This window comes from Anolis sagrei, chromosome 13 (assembly GCF_037176765.1).
Source record: "Anolis sagrei isolate rAnoSag1 chromosome 13, rAnoSag1.mat, whole genome shotgun sequence".
NCBI lineage: Eukaryota > Metazoa > Chordata > Lepidosauria > Squamata > Dactyloidae > Anolis > Anolis sagrei.
The window spans coordinates 12,661,141-12,673,552 of record NC_090033.1 but is presented as its reverse complement, the minus strand read 5'-3'; the positions used below and the strand labels follow the sequence as shown (position 1 = coordinate 12,673,552).

The 12,412-nt window shown below is 41.8% G+C and overlaps 1 protein-coding gene across 8 annotated transcripts in view; it reads right to left on the bottom strand.

Moving 5' to 3' along the window:
- Positions 1 to 12,412, bottom strand: part of VPS13D (vacuolar protein sorting 13 homolog D) — a 183,147-nt gene that overhangs the window by 145,511 nt on the left and 25,224 nt on the right. For 5 of the 8 annotated variants that reach the window (XM_067472788.1, XM_067472783.1, XM_067472784.1 and 2 more), the window contains exons 12-16: positions 9,888 to 10,119; positions 5,553 to 5,705; positions 3,383 to 3,513; positions 2,966 to 3,038; positions 2,230 to 2,412 (exon numbers count right to left, since the gene is read on the bottom strand). In XM_067472788.1, coding sequence (XP_067328889.1) covers positions 2,230 to 2,412; positions 2,966 to 3,038; positions 3,383 to 3,513; positions 5,553 to 5,705; positions 9,888 to 10,119 — 772 coding nt within the window. The remainder of the gene's footprint in view (positions 1 to 2,229; positions 2,413 to 2,965; positions 3,039 to 3,382; positions 3,514 to 5,552; positions 5,706 to 9,887; positions 10,120 to 12,412) is intronic. The other 3 variants (XM_067472785.1, XM_067472790.1, XM_067472789.1) reach the window with 1 other exon arrangement.

The window sequence follows — 12,412 nt, the reverse complement described above, 5'->3', positions numbered from 1 at the left end:
TCCAGTATCATCAATTGGGAGCCCCCGCCCCCTCCAGCACCAACCGCTGCTCTGATATCAGAGTGAAGAGAGGGGCCAGGAAGACAGTTCCATCTTGCCTCCAGTATCATCAATTGGGAGCCCCCCCCCTCCAGCACCAATTGCTGCTCTGATAGCAGAGTGAAGAGAGGGGCCAGGAAGACAGTTCCATCTTGCCTCCAGTATCATCAATTGGGAGCCCCCCCCCGCCCCGCCCCCCAGCACCAACTGCTGCTCTGATATCAGAGTGAAGAAAGGGGCCAGGAAGACAGTTCCATCTTGCCTCCAGTATCATCAGTTGGGAGCCCCCGCCCCCTCGAGCACCAATTGCTGCTCTGATATCAGAGTGGAGAGAGGGGCCAGGAAGACAGTTCCATCTTGCCTCCAGTATCATCAGTTGGGAGCCCCCCCGCCCCTCCAGCACCAACCGCTGCTCTGATATCAGAGTGAAGAGAGGGGCAAGGAAGACAGTTCCATCTTCCCTCCAGTATCATCAATTGGGAGCCCCCGCCCCCTCCAGCACCAACCGCTGCTCTGATATCAAAGTGAAGAGAGGGGCAAGGAAGACAGTTCCATCTTGCCTCCAGTATCATCAATTAGGACCCCCCCACTCCAGCACCAATTGCTGCTCTGATATCAGAGTGAAGAGAGGGGCCAGGAAGACAGTTCCATCTTGCCTCCAGTATCATCAGTTGGGAGCCCCCGCCCCCTCGAGCACCAACCGCTGCTCTGATATCAGAGTGAAGAGAGGGGCCAGGAAGACAGTTCCATCTTGCCTCCAGTATCATCAGTTGGGAGCCCCCGCCCCCTCCAGCACCAACCGCTGCTGCTCTGATATCAGAGTGAAGCGAGGGGCCAGGAAGACAGTTCCATCTTGCCTCCAGTATCATCAGTTGGGAGCCCCCCCCCCGCCCCCCCCAGCACCAACTGCTGCTCTGATATCAGAGTGAAGAAAGGGGCAAAGAAGACAGTTCCATCTTGCCTCCAGTATCATCAGTTGGGAGCGCCCCCCCCCCCCCCCGCATCAACCACTACTCTGATATCAGAGTGAAGAGAGGGGCCAGGAAGACAGTTCCATCTTGCCTACAGTATCATCAGTTGGGAGCCCTCCCCCCCCAGCACCAACCGCTGCTCTGATATCCAAGTGAAGAGAGGGGCCAGGAAGGCAATTCCATCTTGCCTCCATTGTCATCAGTTGGGAGCCCCCCACCCCACCCCCCGCATCAACCACTACTCTGATATCAGAGTGAAGAGAGGGGCCAGGAAGACAGTTCCATCTTGTCTCCCGCACTGTGCTTATAATAAAATATAATTAATATAATATATTGTATATACATATAATATTAATAATATAATGTAATAAAATACTAATACTAATAATATGATATCATAATTATGTATTTTATATTACATTTTATATTACTAATAATATTACAGTATAATGTTATAGTACAAAGTAATGTATAATATTAATATTGTGCTATGGTAATAATATATTGTATTTACATTTTACTTGTGAGCCGCTCTGAGTCCCCTTAGGGATGACTCATCCTGAAGGGGACTCGGAGCGGCTCACAAGTAAAATGTAAATACAATATACTGTATTATATAAATGTCGTAAATAAATAATTAATAAATAAATATATACATACAATATATTATATTTTTAGCATAGTACAAGGTCAACATTGTATATTACTATATTGTACTATACCATTATATTGTAGTATTATTAGTAATATTACATGTATTATACATAAATATATACATACAATATATTATATTTTAGCATAGTACAAGGTCAGCATTGTATATTACTATATTGTACTATACCATTATTTTGTATCATTATTAGTAATATTACATGTAATATAAAATATATAATAATATTGTATTATTATACATGAATATATACATACAATGTATTATATTTTTAGCATAGTACAAGGTCAGCATTGTATATTACTATAGTACTATATCATTATATTGTAATATTTTTAGTAATATTACATGTAATATAAAATATATTATTATTATTATTATTATTATTATTATTATTATATTGTATTACATTATAATATTATTACCAAAGTCAATATCGGTTGACATAGAATTTGTTCTATTTCCAAGCAATACATTAAGGGAAACAGAAAAATAAAATGCATGCAGGCAGGATAGGGTAAAAAAAATGAGAAAGGGAACGTAAACAACCTGAGGTGTGAACCCTTCCCTTGTAGAAGAAATCGGCCACTTTGCGAATGGCTTGTGGGTTGTAAATAATATTCAGTGGCTGGGTGCTGACTTCCAGGCGCCGCTCAAAATGGCTGCGGACGGGATTTGTCTCGTACAACATCTCGAAAACTGGGACGGTGGGATCGGTGGCTGAATCGGTGGCTGAATCAAGGCAGAGCACAAAAAGACATCACAAAACTTATATAAACAAGCAAATTTGGACTATATGAAATAACCCCACAATCGCTAGATAAAATCATCCCAAGACAAGGGGACGGCAATATTGGTGTATGTGCTTTACTAATAATATAATATGATAATATTGTATATACATATAATATTTATAATATTATAATGTAATACAATATAATACCACTAATAATAATACAATATTATAATTAGGTATTTTATATTACATGTAATAATTCTAATAATATTACAATATAATGGTATGGTACAAAATAGTAAGATACAATACTGATATTGTACGATGCTAATAATTTAATATATTGTATGGATATGTATCTGGTAAGCCACTCTGATTCCCCTTCAGGGTGAGAAGGGCAGCATATAAATCTTGCAAATAAATAAATAAATGTGTGTGTGTGTTTGCGTGTATGTATATATATGTGTATATATATGTGTGTGTATGTATATATATATATATATATATATATATATATACTATTATATTTGCAAAAATGCAAAGACTTACCAGTGCTCTGCTTATTTGCATCTGAAGAGGAAGCCTGCAGGCCAATGGAAGAGGCGCAACCAACCTCTTTTTGCTAAAAAGAACAAAACAAAGACATAATTACTTATTATTTCATCAACACTTTTATCAATATTAATATTATTTATTATTAACAATAATATTAATTAATTATTTTTATTAATATAATTTTATTAATACTAATATTATTACTTAATAAAATTAATTAATATTAATTGAGATAACTGTATCCATGTTAATGTTACTATTAAATAATAATATAAATTAATTTTGTTAATTCAGATAATTTTATCAATATTCTTGTAAGATCAATTCTTATAAGATCAACCATATAATGCATTTCAAATCCCAGTTCTGCACTCATTCAAAGCCGTGTATCAATGCAACTCAACAACGTACGGGGTTGGGGAAGACGAGGACGGGGAAGATGGTGCCTTCGGTGGCCAAGTCGCGAAGGAAGAGGCTGCCAAGCTGGACCCTGAAAAGGGAGGAGTTCCTGCGCGGGAGAGTTTCCGCCAAGATGGTGACGCCTGGGAAGTAAACGACAAAGAGGCGCAAACGTCATCTACGTATTGCCTTTTATCGTATGGGCAAAGCAGCAGGAAAGAGAACTTCTGACACCAGAATGAGATAGTGATGCCTTCGACTTCATGGTGATCTATCGATTGATCCACATAAGTCAAAGTCTGTTTTGGACCACAAAAGCTGTGGAGAGGTGGAGTGGCCCTCTGTGACGACACGGGAAGGAGGGAAGGGAATAAGGAAGGAAGGAAGGAAGGAAGGAAGGGGAAAAGGAGGGGCAGGGAAGGAGGGGGGAGAGAAGGTAGAAGGAAGAGAAGGGGAAGGGAAGGAAGGGAAGGTGGAAGGGAATAAGGAAGGAAGGGAGGGAGGGAGGGGAAACGGAGGGGAAGGGAAGGAGGGGGGAGAGAAGGTAGAAGGAAGGGAAGGGGAAGAGAAGGAAGGGAAGGTGGAAGAGAAGGGAATAAGGAAGGGAGGGAGGGAGGAAGGGGAAACTGAAGGGAAGGGAAGGGAGGGAAGGCAGAAGAAAGGGATGGGGAAGGGGAAGGAAGGAAAGGTGGAAGGAAGAGAAGGGAATAAGGAAGGTAGGTAGGTAGGAAGGGAAGAAGGGGAAACGGAGGGGAAGGGAAGGGAGGGAAGGCAGAAGAAAGGGAAGGGGAAGGAAGGAAAGGTGGAAGGAAGAGAAGGGAATAAAGAAAGAAGGAAGGAAGGAAGGAAGGAAGGGGAAAAGGAGGGGAAAGGAAGGAGGGAGGAAGGGAAGGCTGAATGAAGCGAAGGGAAGGGAAAGGAAGGGAAGGGAAGGGGAAGGAAGGAAAGGTAGAAGGAAGAGAAGGGAGGAAGGGAGGAAGGGGAGGGGAGGTAGAAGGAAGAGAAGGGAATAAGGAAGGTAGGTAGGTAGGTAGGTAGGAAAGGAAGAAGGGGAAACGGAGGGGAAGGGAAGGGAGGGAAAGTAGAAGAAAGGGAAGGGGAAGGAAGGAAAGGTGGAAGGAAGAGAAGGGAAGAAGGAAGGAAGGAAGGAAGAAAAAGGAGGGGAAGGGAAGGAGGGAGGGAAGGTAGAATGAAGCGAAGGGAAGGGGAAGGAAGGGAAGGTGAAGGAAGGAAGAAATGTAGAAGGAAGAGAAGGGAGGAAGGGGAGGTACAAGGAAGAGAAGGGAATAAGGATGGGAGGTAGGTAGGTAGGAAGGAAAGAAGGAAGGAAGGAAAGGAAAACGGAGCGGAAGGGAAGGGAGGGAAGATAGAAGAAAGGGAAGGGGAAGGAAGGAAAGGTGGAAGGAAGAGAAGGGAAGAAGGAAGGAAGAAAGGAAGGAAGGGGAAAAGGAGGGGAAGGGAAGTAGGGAGGGAAAGTAGAATGAATCGAAGGGAAGGGAAGGGGAAGGAAGGGAAGGGGAAGGAAGGAAAGATAGAAGAGAAGGGAGGGAGGAAGGGGGGGAGGAAGGGGAGGGGAGGTAGAAGGAAGGGAAGGGAATAAGGAAGTGAAGGAGGGAGGCAAGGAAAGGGAAATGGAGGGGAAGGGAAGGGAGGGAAGGTAGAAGGAAGGAAGAGAAGGGGAAGAAGGAAGAAAGAAAAGTAAAAAAAAAAAAAAGGAAAGAGCCACAAAGGGAGCTATGTTGCCTTGGATTCATTGTGAGAGATGTCCTCTCAAGAGCTGGAGAAGGGAGAAAGGAAAGGAGGAGGAAAAAGAAGGAAAAGAAAAGGGGGTGGAGGGAGGGGGAGAGAAAGAAAGAAAGAAAGAAAGAAAGAAAGAAAGAAAGAAAGACAGACAGACAGACAGACAGACAGACAGAAAGAAAGAGGAAAAAAGAAGGAAGGAGAATTTCTTAAGGGGCCCAACAAGTACAGATGGATGGATAAACATCCATTTTTTCTATACGGAGATTGATTCATTTATGTCCTTCCTTCCCCACCCCCACCCCCACCCCCCACCCCCACCCCCGGTTTGCAACTCAAAAGCTGGTAAGGCAACACAATCAAACACAGTTAACAAAAAGTCCCAGGATGCTCTTGATGGTACTATTCAAATGGGCTGAAATGGGAGTAGAAGTTTTCATACCGGCAAACTCCAGCTGCATGAAGGCGCTATCGTCGGCGTGCAGCAAAGTGACGGAGCCGCCCTGGAGCTGGAGGTTCAGCTTGGCCAAGACGTGGTCCCGCTTCAGGAAGGCGTTCAGGTTGGAGACGTCAGCCGTGGGGTCAAAGAGCTCATCTATTTCAAATGGGAGTAAAAAAAAGCAGAGAATGAGACATAAACGTTGTGTGGTGGGGTGAAATCTGGAAATATGGGTGAGCAAATTCGCTGTCTGACATTGCGGCACAATCGCTATTTGGCAGCTAAATGTGCTGCCTGTAAATCCACTAGAGTCGTGTTCTCTATCTATCATCTATCGATCAATCACCTATTTATCTATCATTTATCTAATTCTTAGGGGTTTGGACTGGATGGCCTTTGGGGTCTATTTATTATTATTATTATTATTATTATTATTATTATTATTATTATTATTATGTGTATTTATACCCAGTTTTTTCTCTCCATAAGGAGACTCAAAGTCTCATTATAGGGTTGTAAATATTTTTTGAGTTCTAGTCCAACACTCAAACCACTAACACTATGGCAGCTCTTGAGAAGTTGACAGAAAAAGTTCTTGAGAAGTTGACAGAAAAATCGACAGACTGGCAAATAGATAGACAGACTGATGGATAGATCGATAGACAGACAGACAGATCAATAGACTGACAGATAGATATACAGATAAACTGACTAACAGATAGATAAACAGATAGTCTGACAGATAGACAGATATAATCAGACTGACGACAGATTGACAGATAGACTGTCAGATAGATAGATCAATAGACAGACTGACAGATAGAATTACTGACAGATAGGTAGTTAGATAGACAAAGAAGTAGACAGACTGACAGGGATTGTGGCACAGCTGGCTGAGTGTCAGCTGCATTAAGATAACTCTGACCAGAAGGTCATGAGTTTGAAGCCAGCCCGGGTCGGAGTGAGCTTCTGGCCAATTTTGTGTTAGCTTGTTGTCGACCTTTGCAACCCGAAAGACAGTTGCATCTGTCAAGTAGGAAAATTAGGTACCACCTATGTGTGGGGAGGCTAATTAACTAATTTATGAGGCCATAAAAAGACTCCAGCAAAGCACTCCAGCAGGGAAGCATGCGGGGAATGCGGAAGTGCTTCATCAGTGTCGCAGATGGACGATGAAAGCGACAGCTCCCCTGGTGGCCAGAAAAAGTTAAATAGCCTCTGTGTATGTCTATATACGTTGTATGTCTAATTGGCATTGAATGTTTGCCATATATGTGTACATTGTAATCCGCCCTGAGTCCCCTGCGGGGTGAGAAGGGCGGAATATAAATACTGTTAATAAATAAATAATGATTGAGAGATAGCTAGACTGACAGATAGATAAACTGACTGGCAGACAGATAGGCTGACAGATTGACAGACAGACTGACTGACTGACTGACAAATAGGCTGGCTGACAGACAGTTTATCTATCTGACAGACTGACAGAAAGACAGACAGAAAGACTGACAGATTGACTGACAGAGACTGACAGACAGTTAGATAGTCCGACAGATAGACTGACAAACAGATACTTAGATGGGCAGACAGACAGAATGACTGACAGACAGTTAGTTAGACAGACTGATAGACAGATAGACTGACAGACAGATTCACTGACAGACAGATAGATCAATAGTTAGACAGACAGACTGACAGACAGATACGTTGACAGACAGAAAGACAAACAGACACTCACTGAGAGATAGACTGACTGACTGACTGACAGACAGACCGAGACATAGACAAATAGTTAAGATATTAGATATGCGTTGTGATATTATTGTTATTGTTTTTGCTTTGTTTATGAGTTTATTTGAGTCGCCGATTTAGGCTGAAAAATGCGGTATAAAAATAAAGCAAATAAATAAATAAATAAATTTATTGTTGTATTGTTGTCGTTGTTGGTTTATTGATGTATTTGGGCTCGGCCTCTTGTAAGCTGCACCGAGTCCTGCGGGAGATGGTAGCGGGGTATAAATAAAGGTTTATTATTATTATTAGACAAGACAGAGGTGCTCCTGGTCAGTCGCAAGGCCGAACAGGGTATAGGGTTACAGCCTGTGTTAGACGGGGTCGCACTCCCCCTGAAGACACAGGTTCGCAGTTTGGGTGTGATCCTGGACTCATCGCTGAGCCTGGAGCCCCAGGTTTCGGCGGTGACCAGGGGAGCATTCGCACAGTTAAGACTCGTGCGCCAACTGCGACCGTACCTTGGGAAGCCTGACTTGGCCACGGTAGTCCACGCTCTGGTTACATCCCGTCTTGACTACTGCAACGCTCTCTACGTGGGGTTGCCTTTGAAGACGGCCCGGAAGCTCCAACTAGTCCAACGGGCGGCAGCCATGGTATTAACAGGAGCTGGGCGCAGGGAGCACACAACTCCTCTGCTGTACCAGCTTCACTGGCTACCGATTAGCTACCGAGCCCAATTCAAAGTGCTGGTTTTGACCTTTAAAGCCCTAAACGGTTCTGGCCCTACATACCTATCCGAACGTATCTCGGCCTATCAGCCCACCAGGACCCTTAGATCTTCAGGAGAAGCCCTTCTCTCTATCCCACCTGCTTCACAGGTGCGGCTCGTGGGAACGAGAGATAGGGCCTTTTCTGCGGTGGCCCCCCGGCTTTGGAATGCCCTCCCTACTGAATTAAGATCAGCCACCTCGCTAATGGCATTTAGGAAAAACCTAAAAACTTGGATGTTTGAGCAAGTCTTCAATTGATCTTCATCGTGATGTTTCATCTGACCATGGATTAGCAATCAAGACAACGAATTGGATGATGATTTTAACCATGAGATGTCCCGATCTGTATTGGTGGCCCAATACTGTGTACGTTTTTTGTATGTTTTTTAAAATTTTAGTTTTCTATGCTTAGTGAATTGTATATTTTAACATTGTATATTTTTAACATGTTGTAAACCGCGATGAGTCGCCGTACGAGCTGAGATATCGCGGTATACAAGCATACCAATAAATAAAAATAAATAAATAAATAAATATTATTATTATTATTATTATTATATTATTAGATAGACAGACAGATAGAAAGAATGACAGAGGGAGAGAGACAGATTGACAAATGGATAAATATATTGACAGATAAATAAGATATATTGAGAGATAGACTGACAGCAGGCATGTAGCCGGGGGGGGGGAGCTTGGGGGGCTTCACCCCCCCCCCCCAAATTCTCATGGTGGTCCGCGAGAAGGTCTTACTGGTACGTTATTTAAACTGTTATGTTTATTCATATCATGATCTGATCACCATGCTCAATATATCCCATATGCATGGGGGTATTGGGGTAACGATACAAAAGGTTTGCTAGGGTAGTGTTCCGTCTCCCAGGAGTATGGGTTCTGCATTACCTTTAAGTTGCTGGAAACAGCCTCTCCTTGTGTTTCTCCCAGGCTGCTGCAGCCTCTGCAAGGCCTAAAAAGTTAGCAGCCAGAAGCAGGAAAGCCAGTTTGCAGGCCCTCTGCAATGATTGGCCAAAGAGTAGCTCTTTGGACCTGCCCCTGCTTCCAGGGTAGAAGCAGCCATTTTGGAGGTCTCCCTGCCCCTTCAGTTTTAGGAAGAATCCATGATGTGCTGTTGGCAGACAGGTACCTCCACAGATACCATTGTAAAAACAATTTAGTTTAATTGAGTAATTTAGTTTAATTGAGTAATTTAGTTTAATTGAGTAATTTAGTTTAATTGAGTAATTTAGTTTAATTGAGTAATTTAGTTTAATTGAGTAATTTAGTTTAATTGAAACCTATAGATTATAGATGATAGATGATTGATAGATAGATAGAGATAGATTTATTGAGAAATTGAGTTTAATTGAGTCACAGATAGGGAACAATTGAATATAGATAGAATTTATTAATATAGATGGGGTTTATTACTTATTGATTGTTTTGTAATATTGATAAGCTGAGCCAAGTCTACCAGGACTTCGTGAATAAATACCCTGTTTAATGTTTCTTGAAGTAGACTCAGTTATTCAAGAAAGCTCAATCTGCCTAAAGAAAGACCCCAGCAGTTTCGCCCAGACATAGATAGCAGCACGTCAAAGTTTTATTTTAAAGCGTCTGCGTGTAACGGCACAGGTAGACCCTCTTTCACTCAGACTCAGCCCCTTCACCCCCGAATCAAACTCAGCTTCCCCCAAAACAAAATCCTGGCTACGGGCCTGACTGACAGATAGACAGACAGATACTGATCGATCAATCAATCGATAGATAGTTGGCTAGCCCCCCCCCCCCACAGGACCCCCGCTTCTCCACCCACGGGCCCCGATGTGCCCCATACCGGCTGCCTCTTCCGGCCTCCACTTCTCCGACGTTTCGGAGAGCAGCTCCTCGAAGGTGTCGGCCGCGTCCATGGCTCCCCCCGGGGACTCCCCGTACCACCCTCCCCATCCGGGGAACCAGGACTGGAGGTACTGCAGCATCCCGCTCCTGCTCCCGCTGCTGGTGGCGGCCGAGGCCAATTCCGCCTCCGACTCAGCCTCCAAGGCGTCCGACAAGGGCTCCTTGATGCTCTGCGGGAAAGGAAGAAGCACACCGACATTCTCCTAAGCCAAATGCATCAGACTCAAGTTGGGAAAGCAGGGCGGGCAATCAAACGGGAAAGTCGTCAATAACGGGAAAAACATATTTAACATTATGTAACAAAATCTGAATGATTTTGCAGTGTTATTTCCAATTTAATTGTGCGGCCCTTAGTTTGAAGGTAGTTGTCCTACTCTATGATGAGATACTCACTGAAAAAGTAGAGCATAATGTGCTATAAGAGGATGTCCCTCCCACAAAAACAAAGTTTAGGCAGTTTAATCAATAATAATAATAATAATAATAATAATAATGACAACAACAATTTAATTTCTTACCCGTTTCTCCAACAACAACAACCATTTAATTTCTTACCCGTTTCTCCAACAACAACAACCATTTAATTTCTTACCCGTCTCTCCAATAACAACAACCATTTAATTTCATACCCGCCTCTCCAACAATTTAATTTCTTACCCGTCTCTCCAACAACAACAACAATGTAATTTCTTATCCGTCCCTCCAACAACAACAATTTAATATCTTACCCATCTCTCCAACAACAATTTAATTTCTTACCCGCCTCTCCAACAACAATTTAATTTCTTATCAATCTTTCCAATAACAACAATTTAATTTCTTACCCGCCTCTCCAACAACAATTTAATTTCTTACCAATCTTTCCAATAACAACAATTCAATTTCTTACCAATCTTTCCAATAACAATTTAATTTCTTATCTGCCTTTCCAACAACAATTTAATTTCTTACCCACCTCTCCAACAACAAGAATTTAATTTCTTACCCATCTCTCCAATAACAATTTAATTTCTTACCCGTCTCTCCAACAACAATTTAATTTCTTACCCGTCTATCCAACAACTATTTAATTTCTTACCCGTCTCTCCAACAACTATTTAATTTCTTACCCATCTCTCCAACAACTATTTAATTTCTTACCCATCTCTCCAACAACTATTTTATTTCTTACCCATCTCTCCAACAACTATTTTATTTCTTACCCATCTCTCCAACAACTATTTAATTTCTTACCCGTCTCTCCAACAACTATTTAATTTCTTACCCGTCTCTCCAACAACTATTTAATTTCTTACCCATCTCTCCAACAACTATTTAATTTCTTACCCGTCTCTCCAACAACTATTTAATTTCTTACCCGTCTATCCAACAACTATTTAATTTCCTACCCGTCTATCCAACAACTATTTAATTTCCTACCCGTCTCTCCAACAACTATTTAATTTCTTACCCGTCTCTCCAACAACTATTTAATTTCTTACCCGTCTCTCCAACAACTATTTAATTTCTTACCCGTCTATCCAACAACAATTTAATTTCTTACCCATCTCTCCAACAACAATTTAATTTCTTACCAGTCTCTCCAACAACAACAATTTAATTTCTTACCCATCTCTCCAATAACAATTTAATTTCTTACCCATCTCTCCAACAACAATTTAATTTCTTATCAATCTTTCCAATAACAACAATTTAATTTCTTACCCGCCTCTCCAACAACAACAATTTAATTTCTTACCAATCTTTCCAATAACAACAATTTAATTTCTTACCAATCTTTCCAATAACAACAATTTAATTTCTTATCTGCCTTTCCAACAACAATTTAATTTCTTACCCGTCTCTCCAACAACAACAATTTAATTTCTTACCCATCTCTCCAATAACAATTTAATTTCTTACCCATCTCTCCAATAACAATTTAATTTCTTACCCATCTCTCCAATAACAATTTAATTTCTTACCCATCTCTCCAACAACAATTCAATTTCTTACCCATCTCTCCAACAACTATTTAATTTCTTACCCGTCTATCCAACAACAACAATTTAATTTCTTACCCACCTCTCCAACAACAACAATTTACTCAGTTCTTGTGGGTTTTTTCCGGGCTATATGGCCATGTTCTAGAGGCATTTCTCCTGACGTTTCGCCTGCATCTATGGCAAGCATCCTCAGAGGTGAGGATGCTTGCCATAGATGCAGGCGAAACGTCAGGAGAAATGCCTCTAGAACATGGCCATATAGCCCAAAAAAACCCACAAGAACTGAGTGATTCCAGCCATGAAAGCCTTCGACACTACAACAACAATTTAATTTCTTATTTGCCTCTCCAACAACAACAACAATTTAATTTCTCTCCAACAACAATTTAATTCCTTACTCGCCTTTCCAACAACAACAATAATTTAATTTCTTACCCGCCTCTCCCTGCAGCTCGAGGCAGGTTACAACAAGTAAACA